The sequence below is a fragment of the Trichoderma citrinoviride genome, assembly GCF_003025115.1.
Source record: "Trichoderma citrinoviride strain TUCIM 6016 unplaced genomic scaffold BBK36scaffold_11, whole genome shotgun sequence".
Taxonomy (NCBI): domain Eukaryota; kingdom Fungi; phylum Ascomycota; class Sordariomycetes; order Hypocreales; family Hypocreaceae; genus Trichoderma; species Trichoderma citrinoviride.
This window is the reverse complement of record NW_020194719.1, coordinates 621,657-639,031: the sequence shown is the minus strand read 5'-3', so window position 1 is coordinate 639,031 and position 17,375 is coordinate 621,657. Positions and strand designations below refer to the sequence as shown.

The 17,375-nt window shown below is 53.1% G+C and overlaps 4 protein-coding genes across 4 annotated transcripts; 2 read left to right on the top strand and 2 right to left on the bottom strand.

Annotated features, from left to right (window-relative positions):
- Positions 1-3,782: 3,782 nt before the first annotated feature.
- BBK36DRAFT_142471 (Lem3/Cdc50) lies at positions 3,783-5,461 on the top strand (the record flags this gene model as incomplete). The annotated part of the gene is made up of 6 exons (XM_024897493.1): positions 3,783-3,876; positions 3,951-3,987; positions 4,053-4,149; positions 4,224-5,004; positions 5,076-5,238; positions 5,304-5,461. The coding sequence occupies 6 exons, from the start codon at positions 3,783-3,785 to the stop codon at positions 5,410-5,412; spliced, it is 1,281 nt and encodes a 426-aa protein (XP_024747546.1). The 3' UTR covers positions 5,413-5,461.
- Positions 5,462-6,454: 993 nt separating this feature from the next.
- On the bottom strand, positions 6,455-9,941 carry BBK36DRAFT_1136026 (SPT16-domain-containing protein). The gene is made up of 5 exons (XM_024892843.1): positions 9,723-9,941; positions 9,579-9,663; positions 9,385-9,506; positions 7,712-9,317; positions 6,455-7,658 (listed from the first exon to the last, which is right to left on the bottom strand). The coding sequence occupies exons 1-5, from the start codon at positions 9,897-9,899 to the stop codon at positions 6,544-6,546; spliced, it is 3,105 nt and encodes a 1,034-aa protein (XP_024747545.1). The 5' UTR covers positions 9,900-9,941; the 3' UTR covers positions 6,455-6,543.
- Positions 9,942-10,816: 875 nt separating this feature from the next.
- On the top strand, positions 10,817-13,591 carry BBK36DRAFT_1178683 (hypothetical protein; the record flags this gene model as incomplete). Its single annotated transcript, XM_024896141.1, has 2 exons — positions 10,817-10,851; positions 11,725-13,591. 2 exons carry the CDS (start codon positions 10,817-10,819, stop codon positions 13,589-13,591), a joined length of 1,902 nt encoding a protein of 633 aa, XP_024747544.1.
- Positions 13,592-15,441: 1,850 nt separating this feature from the next.
- BBK36DRAFT_1136024 (BAR-domain-containing protein) lies at positions 15,442-17,324 on the bottom strand. The gene is made up of 5 exons (XM_024892842.1): positions 17,299-17,324; positions 17,034-17,182; positions 16,889-16,924; positions 15,509-16,777; positions 15,442-15,465 (listed from the first exon to the last, which is right to left on the bottom strand). The coding sequence occupies exons 3-4, from the start codon at positions 16,922-16,924 to the stop codon at positions 15,509-15,511; spliced, it is 1,305 nt and encodes a 434-aa protein (XP_024747543.1). The 5' UTR covers positions 17,034-17,182; positions 17,299-17,324; the 3' UTR covers positions 15,442-15,465.
- Between the last annotated feature and the right edge of the window lie 51 nt (positions 17,325-17,375).

Here is a 17,375-nt window from a genome sequence, read left to right as displayed (position 1 = left end):
TTCTGCTCTGGGGGCTGCCTGTAAATGCTCTCGCCCCTTCGATGGGAAGCCTGGCGACGGGAGCCCTCTCTGCCGCGTTGCAGCCTCCGGGACAGGTCATGCATGGACCATAGCCTGATGACAGATGCGAAACCCGGTGGCTCGTACGAAGTAGCTCGTTTTCGCAACACACTTTGCTGGCCCTGCTGAGCTCAAGTGTCAGACCCCAGCCTGTCCTGGCCTATCCAGGCCTGCCCAATCTGTGTGTCCCAAGTGTGGGCGGCAAAGCAGGGGCCGCCAGATGGGGCTCTGCTTGGGAGTTGGGAATCACTTTGATGGTCAGTCAAGTCCGTCTTGCTGCGCCTCGCTCTTGTGGGTGGGCATGTACCTCATTACCTAGTGTTTTAGTATGAACGGGGTGCGAAATAGACCCTTCATAATGCAGCCAGCATTGGCATCCGGACAGTGTAGGCAGCTGGAGAGAAGGAAGACAAAGTTCTGGCTCTCCAATTAGCGAACAACCAGACAGAACAGAGCAAAGCCGATCGCGCACTCTACTTCATGTTCCGTACTGTGTTGTGTACCTGATCTTCTGGGTTTTTGCAGGCTGTTCTGTTTGTTCGTCAAGTGTTCGTTTCTTCCGAGTTGTTTCTAGATGTATCCGTAGCAGCTCAGATATCGCAGAGTTGGTAGACGGATGGCTGAAGGAAGAAGTTGAGGGAATACAGTACTAATGCTTCACAGTGTCCAAAATGGGAGCTATGACGTCTGGTTGGCTATGTATTTGCTGCAGGTGCACGCTCCGTCTGAATCGCACCTTCCTCGTTACTGGATATCGATACTCGCATATTGGCTAATCGATACGTGTGAATCAGTTGAGAGTTGGCACTCTTGGCACTTCCACGCAACAGCGCAGGCCAAGACATCAGTGTCTCATCCTTGCATCTCTCTCTTCTGGCGGTCAACCACCACCGGGTTATGGTCATCACCATATCTACACATAATTGTGTAGAGACTGCAAGGGAGATTTGCACGGAAAAAGCACTGTCTAGGTCTTGGAAGCGGCGAGCTCTGGTATGAACAAGGGTGAGACGAGGCCAAACGTGCAAGAGAGAGGCAACAGGCTCATCGGCAACGCATGAGCAAAAGACCGTGAGGGACAAAGAACAGCTGCAGCTAACACTCTCAAAGTCGGTCGAGCTCGTACGGGGACATTCCCTGCACTCAGCTCTTGGCTACCACACGGCTTGCTTTTAGCCTCGACCCCATCTTGAACAACCGCCAGACTCGATTCCGCAACTGCCTGTACTACAGACATCGCACTTGGCAACAGGCGGCAGCATTTCTTCCTCGCGCTACAATACAGGCGCCGTGGCAAACCACATAGCAGCTAATTATGTGAGAAAGATGATCCAGGAGCCCAGACAGCGCCGCGGAAGCCGGCAACGAATCGAATTCGTATCCAGAAAGTGCTCTGCAGGAGGAGGATGCGGAGGAGCGGCGGCTAGGATCCAACCTATCAAACACCGCTTTTGCGTCAAGACAAAACCCAGCCTCACGGTTTCAAAAAAGAGCGGCCTCGACCAATCAATGGAGGGTGAGGTGCAGAGCCCGTTTGCACGACGACGGCACTCGTTCGACAATCACGTTGGCAAGCCAAGAGTTTGTCCTTCGTAAATCCGATATAATGCCCCCGATGACAGGCTTTTACCAATCGAAGGTGCATACAGAGTTGCGACGAGTAACAAACGGAGCATCCGCCTCCCTCCGGGGCTCGGCGCTGTCGTCAGCCTTCCTGTTGACGTCGAAGATGGGATTTGGCCACTTCGGATACCTTGTGCCGAGTCGGCTTTCTCACCTCCTTCAACTCTCCTGACACGTTTAGTGGTTTCCTGCTGCTATCCATTACGGTCCCGCGGGTGGCTCAAGGGTTGAATCGCCGCCACCGTATTCCCAACAGATTTGACCATGTCTCGTCTTGCATCATGGGCAACATGGGGTATGAGGCAGGCATTATGTACTTCGTATGTACAACTGCCCGCATTAGCGTGTGCGGGATTCGGCGCACAAGGCTTCTGCGCAAGCACGAACACTGGAGGAACTGGAGACATGGAGGCCGACTGAAGCACATGTGTCAATGCTCGCCTGGTTTCTCGGATCCGTCCGGGCTTTACTCGAATGGGCCGCAGAAGCATGTCTCGCAGCCGGGCCAGCCAACCACGATACTGAAAGCTGCATGACGCCCACTCGCTTCAGCTGTTCAAACGACAAGACATACTAGAAGGGGGGGAAATGAGCCACTTGTAAGTGCAAAGTACGTGCTGTACAGAATGCATTGGAGGTGGTTGGGTAGCTGCCCATCCCTCACCGTCGACCTGAGGTAACTCTACATTCCAGAGGCTCTAGGTGCCCTTCGCTTCGGTACAGATCGAGTTGTCGCTTGCACTGGGCGTTGGCGAAGCCAATGAACGTCTTCCACACGGGAGAACCTCAGCTAATAATACTTCGCTGGCTTCCGATGTCTAAGGCATATGCAAAGGGACGATCCAACGATACCCGGCCTGCTGTGACGAGTGATCGTCTCCCATGGAAGACGGCAAAGCTTCCATCGGTTGATCGGCTTCGCACCCTGATGAAAGGCCCATCTGGCAGTTCCACTGATGGAGATGCCGCAATCAAAATCACTCATCCGGAGTGCCCGTCTACACATACGCTTAATGCTTGGCAAATCAAGCAGTGACAACGGGCTTGAGAAAGGGAAGCCGTGATCTCGTCTTCACGGGGCGCTGATCAAAATTTACCTCCAGGAGTTGAAGATCTGAGCTTGCCAGCGATGAGCAGTCGCGCGATATGACAGCCTGCAGCCAAAGCGCCTCCGGCTCCATCAATGTATATGAGGATTCGTCGCTCAGCCTTCTAGAATACTGGAGGCAGATAGTATATGCGGCGACTGACGGCGAATCAGTGCAGTACATGAGCTCCACGACGATGCGTGCAGCTGTTGAAGCGAAATGGACATCTGGCTACCATTTCATGCCGCGTTGATCCCTGGCCTCCTTTCTTTCCACCTCATGGGAAATCAGTTGCGGCAGATCGAAATAGCACGTTGGCAGCGACGAAATAAGCACTGGAGGCCTTGCAAGAAAGGAGGACCGAGAGCAAGCATCTTGAATAACTCTAACAGGTGAGCAACCACGTAATACCTACTTAGAAAGTCATTAGGTAGTCCGATACTTGCGCTTATTACTCGGGCAGTTTACCGTCCACGTCTGTGTCCTCCTTTTGGCGAATTACACGATGCTAACTTTGGTGGATGAACCACCACCGTAAGGGGACATGACTAATCATCGAATCATCCACACCTGTCTAAATATACATAGCTCATCGTGCGGACAACCGCTGGTCGATGCACGTCACCATGAAATGAATGAGGAACAAGGCCGGAAATACCATTCTAAACTCATCATCGTCGCAATTCAACAGTAAGAAGTCCGTTACATCGTCTACCCTAGAGTTCCGTTCCGAACTGCGCCTCAGTTTTTTTGTCTTATCAGCTTCCACGCAGATTTACGGCAATGGAAAGTCCGGAAGCTGCTGACGAAGCGTGCACCGCCACGTTTCCACACAGCCTTGGCAGACTCGTAATGCGCCCATCAGCCACAACCGTGAGCGCTCTGAATTGTCCGTGTCTCGAGGCTCCTTCAAACCCCTTGGAACAACCTCCATCATCCATCGTCCGGTAGCCGCCAGCCTTATCTCGAATCTCGCGTGTTGCCGCTGTTGCGCCCATCGAACCCGCCGTCATGTCCGACTCACCGCGAGGCGGTCATACCTCCTCGATAGACTCCCAGGAAATCCCGAACAAGCCGGACAAGAAGAAGAGCCGCCGCCCTGCGAGTGAGTGCTGGAGGATGCCTCTTGGATGCGCTGCCGGGGGAGACGCGCGAGTGCTGACGACGAGACCATCACAGACACGGCCTTCCGACAACAGCGACTCAAAGCCTGGCAGTAGGGTTTCCGGTCGCTTCAACGGCGCAAAAAGCCCGAGTCCGCGCATGCTGACAGCCTCGCAGGCCCATTCTTACGCCAAAGACAGTCCTGCCTCTGTTCTTCGCCATCGGCGTCATATTCGCTCCCATCGGCGGCCTGCTGCTATATGCCAGCACTCAGGTATGTCCGGAAACTCTGTTTGCTTTCTTCGAGAATCGCTGCGTACTGGTGCTGATGGATTGGACCTCGCGCAGGTGCAAGAGATTCGCCTGGATTACACCCACTGCTCAACCGATGCTCCCGACTTCAACAAGGGCTTCGGCCCCATGCCCAGCAGCGACGTAGAGACTGCGTTCAAAACCTCGAACTCGTCGATTGACGCGCAATGGGCCGTGCAATCCGGCGTCAACATCACAGTCAACACGGGCGTCAGGATCCCTGGCAACCGATGCTACTTGCGATTCAACATCCCCGAGAGCATGGGCCCGCCGGTCCTGTTCTACTACCAGCTCACCAACTTCTACCAGAACCACCGTCGCTACGCCGATTCGTTCGACGTTGATCAGCTCAAGGGACACAACAGGTCGTATGGCGATATTCATGGCGGAAAATGCACTCCTCTGTACGGCGAAACTGTCGACGGTGTTAAGAAGCCGTACTACCCGTGCGGTCTCATCGCCAACTCCATGTTCAACGACTCGTATACCAGCCCCGAGCTCCTGAACCCTCCCGGAGGCCGTGGTAACGAGACGCGAACATATCTGATGGAGAACAACACCAACATCGCCTGGAGCAGCGACAGAGAGTTGTACAACCCTACGACGCAGGCCCTAAGCGAGATCCTGCCGCCCCCCAACTGGCGTGATCGCTACCCCAATGGCTACACCAAGGAGAACCCGCCGCCTAACCTGAAGGAATGGGAGGCATTCCAGGTCTGGATGCGCACCGCCGGCTTGCCGACTTTCAGCAAGCTCTACCAGCGCAACGACACCGTAGCCATGGCCGAGGGACGCTACCAGATTATCGTTGATGACTGTATGTGACAAATCGCCGACTGCACCTAGATGTCCGCGCAAAGGGCCACTATGCTAACTATGATATGACAGTTTTCCCCACTACCGAATACAGGGGCACCAAGTCCATCATCATCACCACCCGTACCGTTGTGGGCGGTCGCAACAACTTCCTGGGCATCGCCTACATCGTCGTCGCCGGCCTGTGCATTGTCCTCGGTGTCATCTTCCTCGCCTCCCATCTCATCAAGCCAAGGTATGCTCGACATATGCTTGTCAACTCCTTCTCACTTCTCCTCTTGCTAACCTCCCGACTACCAGAAAACTCGGTGACCACACCTACTTGTCGTGGAACAACGTCCCAGCATCCAAGCCCGGCGGCAGCGCCGCCGTGGCCTCGGGCCGTGAGATCCGTCCCGGCGAGGCCTAGGCGACTCGCGACAGCTCCCGCACGGCGCTCCGCAAGGCCCCGATGCATCCTGGGGGCGGCGGCTTCCGCTCGCGCATATTCCGGGCGCCCATGAGCCCGAGATTTCACAGCAAGCTCTACGACCGCTTGAGCCACCGACCTGCGTAGACCAAAGCGGAAGATGGAGTAGATGAAGAACAGCAGGAGGTTTCAATGCGGGTGGCAGAAGGAGTTGACGAGCTGGGTTGCTGCTTTGCCCCCTTTTCTCTACTACTAATGTGCTTTACATGGATGTAATGCATTGCTTTTATCGTTTTCTACTGCGTTGGCCGGCTTTTGTTTACTTCGTTTTTATAACTTCTTTATTTCCTTCTCCACGTCTTTTGTTTGGGCTTCGTCAAAGGGGCACGGCGATTCCTTTCCCTTTCTGCTACAATACGTTTTCCACGGCCCAAAACGATCCTTACTCGAAAGAAAGGGAAGAAATCAGAAACATTACGAAAAAGAACAGGAGGCAGTGCACCGTTTCTTTCCACGTCAGACACATGATGCGAAACATGAAAGGATGCACATACTATCCCTAAGGGGGGTTGAAAAGATGACGGAAGGCCGGCCGGGGGAGGAATTGGAAGGACGAAGGAACTTTGCGCTTTCTTGTTGGAGTTGGGGAGTTGATGAAACCGTTCTTGTCGCAAAACAAACAATCCTTTTGTTTGCTGGATTTCTCTTCTTGAAATTTGCTGGCAAGGGGCTATTGATAGAAACAATGGTAGCACTTTGTTAACCAGTTTGGCTCCTTCGAAACTATGAGCCTCTTACTGAACTGGATGCTCTGTCACCGCACGGTAGGTCGCTATTCAAGCGATGAATCCATATCAATCAGAATCATTTGACAGCAGGTCCACGTAAAAAAGGAACGTAAGGTAGGGAGTAATATGAAAGGTAAACAAAAGCCCACCAAAGGGCTACCAGTATTCATTACATAGCCGTATCGGCATACATTTCTTTTTCATACAAGTTCCAACACGGAAAACACTGCCCAAGATACCTGAGAAAAGAACTAAGGTAAGCAAATAAAAAGCCTTCTTGTTGGCTCCCCTATTCAACGAATTGGCTTCGAGCCTCTGCCATCTGGCTGGTATCCCTGACCGTTCATCGCTTGCGCGACTTCTTGCCGCCTCGGCTCTCTTCATCATTGAGACCACTCTCGCGGTCGCGCTTCCTGGCCTTCTTCTCCAGCTCGTCCCAGTCTTCGCCCTCGTCTTCGCTGTCCACGTCGGCCTCCTCATCGTCATCATCGTCACTAGCGTTGCTGCCAAAGTCGGAGTCCTCCTCGCTGGACTCTGACGCTTCGTCCAACTCGTCCTCGTCCATCTCGAACGCTGATTCTTCCTCAGACTCGTCCTCGGCGCCTGAATCGTCCGAGTCGGCCTGCAGGAACGACCAACCGCCATCGACGAAGAACTGGTGTGTATCTTGGTTGACCGTTTTCATAATCGTCGGCCAGTTGAGGTTGAGAGGACCCTCGGTGAAGGCGATGTCCGAAGAGTCTAGCCAATCTTTGACCTGATCAAGGAATTCGACCGGGATGGTGTTGATGTGGTATGGAGGCCGTGTAAAGTCCTTGAAGACGAAAACCATATCAAAGTTCTTCAGACCAAACTGAACACGCTCCAAGTGGGCGATTTCAATATCCTCAATCGTAATCACCATGAACGGCGGTTCCACCACCTGGATGAGGCAGTCCGTAGTCGGCTGAATGAAGACATTGCTGCGGAATGGCACGCCGTTGAATCCGAGCTCCCGGATGGGCATATCCACCTCAATGTTCTCGCTGCGACCGGCTTCGGCAATCTTCTGAGCAAAGCCCTGGAACAGCCTGTCCAGTTCAGCACGGCGGCGCCGCTCTTCTTGTTCCGCCTCGAACTCATCCTCATCACCGTAGCGGTACTTTCGTTTTCTGTTGCCGGTTTCGTCGAATTGGATATCGGTGGCTTCACGGTAGAACTGCACGTCCTTTGTCTTCTTCTTGTTGCCTACAATGATGGGGTCCTTGAGGTGAATGTGGATAATGACAATCAGCTCGTGCTGGCAGGGCTGGAAGAAGAGGTGCTTGACGTTGGAGAAGAGAATGTCCACGCGATGCTGGGCATTGAGAGGCGACTGGTATCGGATACCGTTCTGGTGTATCTCGACCTTTCCAGGCACCCTCTTGCCCTCCATCGCTGGTCGGATATACACGTTATCCAAGACAGCGGGACGACGGTCTTGGTGAAAATTGTTAGCATCAGTCGTTCGGGGCGCGGCATGTTGGACTTACTTCTGATTTCCGCCAGCTTGTCCTGTTCCACAACATCCTCCATATCCTTCTTCTCTTGCTCCTTCTTGACAACGTCGCGCTTCAGGTTTGAGATCTGAGTCGCTATCTCACTGTATCTGTCTCCATCGAGCGATCGGAATGTCAAGCTGCGGACGAAGTGAGCAGACGCATCCTCAAACGGCTGATCATCCTTCCTGCCAACACCCTGGCCCGGGGACAAAAAGTTGATTCGCAAAAAGGCGAATTCTCCCTCATCACTCTTACTAGCGTTCTTGATCGTGTTGATGTGGAAGGGAACGGGTCGTCCCATGATGGGAAGAACAACGGTGTTGTTCTTTGAGTCCACAACAATTTCCAGGTTCTTGATCTTTGGGGGGAACTGGTTGTCTCGCTTGTACGACTCGAAACGCTTGAACTTCTTGACCTCCCCACCGTTTTGCCCGCCCGTCGACTCGGAGAATCTGGCCAAGCCCTCCTTCTGCTTCTTGGCGGCCAATTCTTTCTGATGCTCTCGACGCTTCTTGTCTGCGTCCTCATCCGTAGTTGCTGTGCGCTCGGAGCGAAGTCGGGTGCTGGTAATGTTCTTAGTTGCGACCGCACCGACCCTCGAATCCTTCTTCTCCTTTTTAGGCGTCGGCTGTGCCTCCTCATCGTCTTTGAAGAAGAATGAGTTGGCGTCGGCGCTCGTCGGCGCCTCGGCAGTGAAGACTACTGGCTCTGCTGAGGTTACTCGGATGGTATCGGTGAGAACCAGTGAGTAGATCTTGCTGTTCTTGTCTTGAGGCTGGGGATTCTCGATATCCTGGAACCCAGTGTTGATGATCAAGGTCATTCCGTCCTTGAGAACTCGCTGGTTCTTGGCATTCAGTACGAGGGTAGGATCTTTGTTCTCGAGGCCAACGCCCCAGCCAACGTTCTTCAAGAAGTGCTTTTCCATCTCGGGCTTCTTGCTCTTGATGACGGCCAGCGCCTTTGCATAGACATCCTTTGCTGCCATGCCATCGCGGATTTCCTTGATGATGGTGTTGTGCACCATGTAAAGGAGCTTGTAGTTGCTCTCCTGCGATTTGTTGGGATCAACCAGGTACGTTCGCGCAATAGACGAGCAGTAGGACTTGTATCGCAGGCCCAGGGCAGCGATGATGATGCCGGCGTGCAAGTAGTCGTCGTTCGGTTCGGCAGCGAAGCGCAGATCGTATTTGCCGCCGCTCTGGATGGAGGGTCCCAGGACCCAATCGAGCTGGGTAGGGTCGAGATCCGGAGGCAGCTTGCCCTTGCTGGGCAGCTCGACGGTCTTCCAGAACTTTGCATCGTCGAGCTTCTTGTCTACTTTGTCGGCCAGCACCGAGTGCTTGACCTTTTTCTCGGCGTCGAGGATGTTGGACATTTCGTCAAGGAAGTAGGGCGTCATGAGGGCCACGCAGGCCTTGGAAGCGGTTCGCATCGCCCGCAGCTCGCTTTCGTCCTTGATGGAGAAGGCGTGGGTGGACAGGGCGGTGGAGATGTCGACCTCCTCGATCTCCTTGCAGCGCTCGGAATACACCTTCTTCCACTCGTCGACGAAGGGGCCCTTGGACGTATCCTTGGTGATGACGCCCACTTTCTTCTGTGATGAAATTGTGTCAGCTCTCTGAGCGCAAAAACAAACGGATAGGCCTCGATGGTGGCTTTACCCCCGCTTCCTTGATCTTATCTGTGACGGCGACAAAGAGCGCTTCGTTTTCGGCGGCATCCTTGCCTCTCACGAGCACTTCGATGGGAAATCGGCCGCCCTTAAGTTGCTCGAGATGTTTAGCTGCAGCGTCGGTTAGCCTTGGGGGTTCGGTTCAGCCAGCAGAAGCTCAGCCTGGCAGGCGATTGGACAAACCCTTCTTTGCCGTGGTGAGGATGTAGAGAGCGTCGAGGGTGAGGAGCATGAGCGTCGTCGGAAACTCGTATCCCAGAAGCCAGAACTGAGCACAATGTTAGCTCTCGCAGCCAGAAGGCAGCCGGTGCGCAAGGCAGCTCTTACATGCATGGCGTTGTTCTTGTGGAATTCAGGCACCTCCTCGACCTTGCCCATCATGATGACGAGGGACGAGGCGCCGCCAAACAGGCCATCCTTGGATCGGAGGTCGTTCTTCCAGGCGGTGACGAGGTGCGAGAGACGCTCCTGGAAGAGCTTGCTGTCAATCTTGATCTCCGCCATTGTGATTAATGGATGAACATTTGGCGGGAGAGGAAGAAGAAGCGGGTGGATTGCTCAAGTGAGGCAAGGCCAAACTTATCACGGGTGACGCGAAGGAAAAGTTGCTGGGCTCGGTCGCGCGTAAATGGACCAGAGCTCTGGAGTCACGTGATGGCCATATCCACGCGTCCTTAGCAGAGGACCCGAGAAAGCCACCAAATTCTACACTTGGAATACCACAGTAGAGAGAGGAACTGCCTCTTTATCTCTCAACATTGCTTCGGGTGTTTCTTAGTAGGTATCTTCTTAAATAGAATAAATGGCACTTTGCAAGCCAGAAAACAAGGCGGGCAACTCCTCCGTTGTCTCGTCACTTGGAGGCACCGTCTGTATGTAAGGTACAAGCAAGTGCGTGGGTACAAATACATGTACAACGACTGGGATTCGCCGCTCTGGGTGAGGGTCAGAGGGGATATTGACCTTAACGCTGCCAATGAGATGTTAAACCTCGACAACACGCATAAACCTCAAAACAGCCTCCCTTATCCCTCTACAGTACATACTCTGCGATACCTTGGTACCTAGAACCGTTTGCTTTCAGCACCAACTGCAATGGAGAAAAGGATAAGGATCAAACCGTTTGAGCACCGTTGCATGTGCATTTGAGGCTCTGCGGCCTCTATGTAACCAGGCAGCAGGCGAGTGGGTGGGTGTGCAGCATCCCTGCCACTACCGCACTGTAGCCAATGAATGGTTCATAGATCTGGCGTACGATGACACGGAGAGGCCAAGACAGGAAAGCATTGATGTTTGCGATTTATTCCTTTACACATCTTCAAACGGCATCCTGCGGCGTACAAGGGCCTCTATATATATAGCCAAGCGAGGCAGACAATCAATCTACCCAAGCTGGTGATGAACTCCTTCGCCCTTCCAGCATGTCCTTAGCAGCATCTGGAGTATTACTTCATTTGTCAAACGGATGCGCTACTGCCTCAGCTTGACTACCTGTGAGCCGCAACGATGAGAGGAGTCACATAATAATTACACAGTGAGTACAATAAAGCCAAGCGACCCCTCACGGGACATGGATGAGAAAGCTAATCCGGGACATAGCTCTGATCCCTGTTGTGCGGCTCAAGTGCTCTCTACTACTAGCTTCTTGTTCCACAGTATATGTAACATGACTGAACCCCAACGATGACCCCCCTTACCTCTTGCCGTCTATTCACTATCAGTACAAAGGCCTGGAGCTCACCGAACCTTGGGCTTTCAGCAACATTCTTCGGATTCCATGCGAATGAGATAATGCCACGGACTTGGATGTAACCGTGCTGACCTTAAAGCCACAGTCTTGGAACTGCTACCTCTGCTACTTGAGCCAGACAAGCAAGCGCTGAGGCTCCTTGAAGGCATCATATTTGAATCAGCGGCCTATTTCCGAGCGCTGCCGGTATGATCTGACCTAGAACCGGGGTGCTAGAGCCGCAAAAGAATGCAGCAAGCCGAAAAGAGGAGGCGAGCAGATAGAGGACCAGACTCTCCTTATATATGCAGTTCTGACCAGTTCCATCGCTCCTACTCCGTACTTCGTACAGAATCGAGAAAAGTCCCTCAGCAGTCTCCATTTCAGCAGGTCTCTCTTCACTTTGTCCCGTTTTACTGCCTCGTTCCCCTCCTCTCGTGTTTGTTCCGTCTACGGCCATGAGCCTCTGTCGAGTCCCTTCCGAGATCCTTCGGCTCATAGCATTGAGCCTTGATCCAGATGACCTTTTCAACCTGGCATTGACCAGCAGTCATTTCGAGCACGTCATCTATGACAGAGTCATCTGCCGAGGCGTTCTAGAGGTTTGTCATCGCGACACTTGTCGTCTCTGCTCCAATCTGTGTATACATCAATGCTGACTGAGGAAAACCCGAAGAATGCCAGGTTCTCTCCAGAATACAGACAATGCCATAGAAAAGATCCCAAGGACCAAACCGCAGGAACCGAAGATTATGACAGAGCTTTGAGGATACTCGTCAAACGGCGCCGGGCTGTCCAGATGGCCCGGCCTTTCCAGCTGCTGGAGGTCTCTAGAGAAGCTGTTCACTTTACATATGCAAATGGCGCCGTGTGTTATACTACAAAGCAAACTTCACCCGCTCATCAACACCGTCTGCGAATCCTGTCTCTGAAGGGACCGTCTGCCAAAGAAGTGAGCACAGACATTATTCAGCTGATAGAGGCTTCCGCCATACCAGACTTCGAGGAGAGTCGGCCGTATCAGTTCAAGCCACTGTATCACGCACACGGCATAGTTTCATGCTTATACGAGCAGAGGAAGCCTCCTGCTACTGGCCGCTGGTTAATCATATATAGCATGAAAGATGACAAGATACTGAGCTCCCACCCTCTGCGATCGAGTTCGAATATCTTTGTTCGCAACAACGACAGATATCTCTATTATGGCACAATGTCCGAACTAGTGGAGGGACAGCGACGATGGTTGATTTGCGGGTTCAATTTGGCAGAGTCAAAGTGGTTACCTCGACGATTCATCCTTCGGGATCTGGTTGGCTCTGATATTGGATCGGCGATATGCTTCGAACTCTTTGACGACCATCTCTATGGCGTTTCGAGCCAGGAGGTGGCCGAACTGGACGACGTCGAATGGGGCTCGCCAGGGAGCCCGCTCAACTCATTCTACTACGCCTTTCAGCTCCCTCTGGGAGATGATCCTACCATCAGAGTCTTGCCGAGATCTGCCCTGTGGCGGCGAGGTGCTACAGATGGCCCAATCGACGACCGCTGGAACCAACTTCAGCTCGCACAAGACGAGAAAACCGGCCAAGTGTCCATTTTTGAAACTCGAAAGGAGTGGCTCACATCATGGAGTCGACGATCCTGTTACCGAAAGCAGCTGTTTTGGCCCTCTTTCTGCGAGAATGCATGTACCGACGGGCATCCCGAAGACAAGCACTGCAATGGTTGGAACGCCGTGCCTCCCAAAGAAATGGATGTGGGGAACAGCGTTCATTATGGTGACAACGGCTTCTGCGCTTCAACCTTCGATTTCCGCAACTCTCCGGTTCGTTCTTACAATTCAAGCTGCCAAGCCTTTGTGGACATTGTAAGCACAACCACGGCTTCGAGCCCGGCAGCCAAGCGGTTGCGGTTGCGGGTCAGAAGCCGGCCGCATGAGCCGTGTCCAACTCTGGAATCATGCGAGCCTCCATCATCACCGAACGGAGTGGCCGATGCTGCCAAGGACTTGGAAGACCAACACGTCAGACTCTGGCCGGTGGAGCAAGTGCAACAAGACGAGCATCGCAGCTGGTCTGCAGAGCTGCCCTGGAACCAATACGTCGACGAGCTCCTAAATCCCAAGGCCTACTTTGACGAAATCGACTCGGCAATGGACGAGAGTATCATTGTTTACTCTCCCAAAACAATATACCCCCCTGATGAGCCACGGTCCATCATCCTCGTTTCGTTTGATCCGAGCCTGCATTTTGAGGGGCTGCGCCATGTAAGCTCGACACCGCCATCTTCAACAGATGGCCAGCTGAACAAGGGCGACACGCCTCTGAGCTTTCCCGAGGGCGGGCAGGAATCTACGAAAAGCTGGCAAGAAATGCCGAGAATTCGTGGTCTGGACCTTTCTCGATTTCCCAAGAGAAGTGAGAGGACGACCCATGCGACCTCCGCCTCGTCACCGAAGAGCATCTAGGTGGATTCACTTTCGGGAAGAAGCCGCTCCCGACCTTTTATACCGATTAACGCGGCACATTTAACTTGTGGATGGCTCCTGGTAGAATTGCCTAAAGTGAGCTATTACTACGGCACACAGGGTTCAATGACGAGTCTCTTCTTGGGCCCTACCGCCTCACCAGCACAGCTCAGCCGCGAGAGTCTCGGGAACCCAACGCCAGCAGACAGAAGCTCCCTTGCGGCAACTTGAGATGCACTAGTTGAGGGCTAATTTGCTCAACGACCCTTGGCTTGATGTCGGGGTGTCTCTGTATCTTGTGTTTCAAAAGGGAAGCCCGATATATGCCGATACTGACACCGAACTTCGATACTACCTACCGATCATTGGCTGGTGTCTAGGCCTACGACGCAAGAGGCACCGCTGTAAACGATAGGACGAAGCATCGACATGGACTTGGTTGCTAATTTGCTTTAGGTGCTGATTGGCCATTTATCAACTTTTTGTATGCTTCGCCAGCTTGGGTCAGACACCTTGGCTAGGACCAACATGGTTGATTCTGCATTGATGCTGCGTCTACGGAGTACTAAGCGATGCCACGGGCACAAACGAGCATGGGATAGCATCCTTAGCCGCAATTGTCCACAAATCTGCAGATATCCGTATCCGATCGTTGAACCTTTCTTTCATTTGTCACAGATATCTCAACGAAAGCTCTCTCAAGTTTCCTATGTCGCAGATGCAACGATGACTCTTCAAAAAGCAGAAATGTTGGAGGTGTCACAAAAAGCATTGGATATTACACACACATACTTATATGAATATAACATGCATGTATGGCGCGCGTTGGGCTCACAACGTGGCTGTGTCGATGTAAGCCATACTACCTCATACTACATATACCTACATAGATCACACGCAACTTTACCGCATGAGACATGTGATATATCCTCGCCATTTCGTTCTGGCTCTCTATTTTCATCATTATGTGTATCTCCATTTGAGGCTCCTTGTTCTCTCCCTTCGAACAATTGTCAGATCTTGACTGGACGTCATGCAAAGTAACGCAGCTTCCTCGTGCCGCTGTGCATCAAAGTGCTGTAACAGCAGCCGTCGTGTCTGGTAGCTTAAACAAAGAGACGGATGTTTTCGCATAAGCAAAGTAATTGCAATTCCGTGCCGCTGCGCATAAAAGTGCTGTAAATTAGTGGTCGTGTAACTTCACCAAAGACGCATGTTATCGTATAAGCATGTAATTAATATAACTCAAAATCAGATGATGATGTGACCGTGAAGTAACTGTGCTCATTCTCGGTGAGGTTTAATATATCACGTAAGTTCTTGACCAATATGAAGGCATCGTCATAAAACGCCAAAGCAACTTTCTCCTTATACCTGCCTTACTCGGCGCAACACACGCGAGAAATGTCACACAACATGGAGTGAGGAGTACATATGCATGCGGGAAAAGTATAAAAAGGCACTCGTCATACGGGAGGACTCTGACAAGGAGAAGATTAGGTACCTATTTAGGTGGTATTTCCCGCTTTGTGTGAATCCTGATTATCAAAAGTACACTATGTACATATAAAGGGCTGATCTGTGGCGATTTGGATTGAATTCCCCTTTGCATGGCTCTAAGGTGAATAAAGTTGGACGAGGGTAAAACAACAAATAGGGGAAAGGATATGCAGTAAACCAAACTCCCTTCTCCTTCTTTCTACTACTTTCATCATCTTCGCCTTCGTCTTCTCACTTTCCCTCCTTTCTGACACACCTTGCCTCTCTTCGGATCGATGGTTGACGTGATATCTGCATCACGTTGCTTTGTTCCCCCCGGTCACTAAACCCCCTCGGGTTGATTTGCTACTTCTAATTCAGCTTGACGTAATTTCCTGCGGCAGCGTTAGTATATCGATATATAGGTGGCCAAAGAGATCACAGCATCTTTAGGGAAACAAGCATACCTGGAAACTGTCCTGACTTCCCATTCACCTTGCCCGTCCACCACTCGTTCTCGTTCTGCGTCCTCTGTATAATCTCAAGGACATCTCCCGCCCGGAAACTCAAGTCGCCCTCTGCCTGCGCCGCGTAGTCGTACAGGGCCGTCACCGTCTCGGGCGGCGGAGCGCCGCTCAGGCGGGTCGGCTTCGGCTTGGGCGGGGGCGGGGGCTTTGCCTTGCCGGCGACCAGCGTGGAGAGAGTGCCGGCGCCAGCGCCGGGCTTCGTCGCAGCACTATACGGCGGCGGCGCGGACGCTTCGCCCGCGTCTGCCTGCTCCGTCTGGAAGCCGCCAAACTTGGGACTCGTCTTCTCTGATGTCGTGGGGCCTGAGGTGAGCAGTCCCTGAGGCTTGCTGGATTCCAGGGCAGGGCGACCGAGGGCCTTGGGAGGCGGCCGCCGCTGTCCGGTGGTCTTGAATCGCACAATGGAGAGAGCTTCGGCCCGCTCCTGGATATCGCCTCGCTTCTCGATAAAGGCCTCCTCAATGTCCCTGGTCAGGTCAAAGTATCCAATATCGCACCGCTGCATCCGCTCGTGTAATGTGTAGAAGATGTTGAGCTGCATGTAGTAGAAGGACTGGAAGAGCGGCTTGATGAACTCCTGCTCCAGCTGGAAGAGCTTGGGCAGCTCCTCTTTCAGCAGGTTGTTGTAGTATTCAAAGTCTTGCGTGGCCTGCTCGCAGTCGCCTTCAGCCTTCCACATCGCTTTTTCGTCCTTGGCGGAGCGGTCTTTCTTGTCCTGCAGCTTCTTGAGAGCGGTACGATGCCGGTCGTAGTCGAGCTGTTTGTGGTCTCGCTTGACAGCAGTCTTGCGGATGACCTTGATGACGTCGAGCAGCTCGTTGGCCGGGCGAATAACCCTGGTCTCGATAGTGTCCAGCTCGGGCGCCAGCGTCTCCTGTAGCTCCTGAACAACGGCCTCGTACTCTTCGCAGGCACGGATGCCTTCCGGGTTGCCCTCGGGCTTTATCGAGTCGGGGTCGGACACGCGGCCGGAGATGGGCTTGTAGATCTCCGTCATTGCTTTGCTGAAGTCGATCTGGTGCTGGAGCATGCCATTGATGGCCTCGAAGTATTTTTTCGACTCATCGTGGAGCTTCTTGGTCTCCTTTTCCAGCTCCTGGAAGCGTCGCTCTGCGTCGATGTATACGGCGTCCTTGGTGTGCTCGCCGATGTTGAACTTGGATTTGAATTGTTGCGGCGCCTAGAATATTGCGAGGCACGGGTTCAGCTGCTCTGGCCGTGCTTCTCTCTTATGTGTCTGCTGCGGCGTCGGGTGAGGGGCAAAGGGGAGATGGCAAGGCGGGCGTCTTACCCTAACAAGGCTCTTTTGGAAGCCTTTGAAGCTCATGATGGCGAGCAGATGGTGGGAACTGCGTGCGGGAGCAGGAGGAGTGTCGGATGTTCTGAGGGAGACGGAGAGCAAGTTGCGCGCGCAAAGCACCGGCGATCCGGGAGTTCTCGCGAAGCTGGATCTGATCTCGATTTCAAGGTCCGAGGGCTGAGTTGATGAAGCAAATGGGACGGTGACGACGTGGGTGGAGTGGCTGTGCCCGAGCTTTTTAGCATGTGGCGCATGTCATTCAAACTCCGGCGCTCCGTCTTGGCTGGCTTGGCCTTGGTGGAAGCCGCCGGAATTTGCCTGGGGGGGCAGAACCATGTCTGTGTGTCTGATGGCCGTCATCTGATGACGGTCCTTGCTTTGATTAGCGACTCCGTAGCAACTGCTTAGCCTTGGAAGACGTGTAATCGCTGACTTGCAGTGGCTGTCGGGCATCATGCGCAGGTATCGTAAGCTCGGT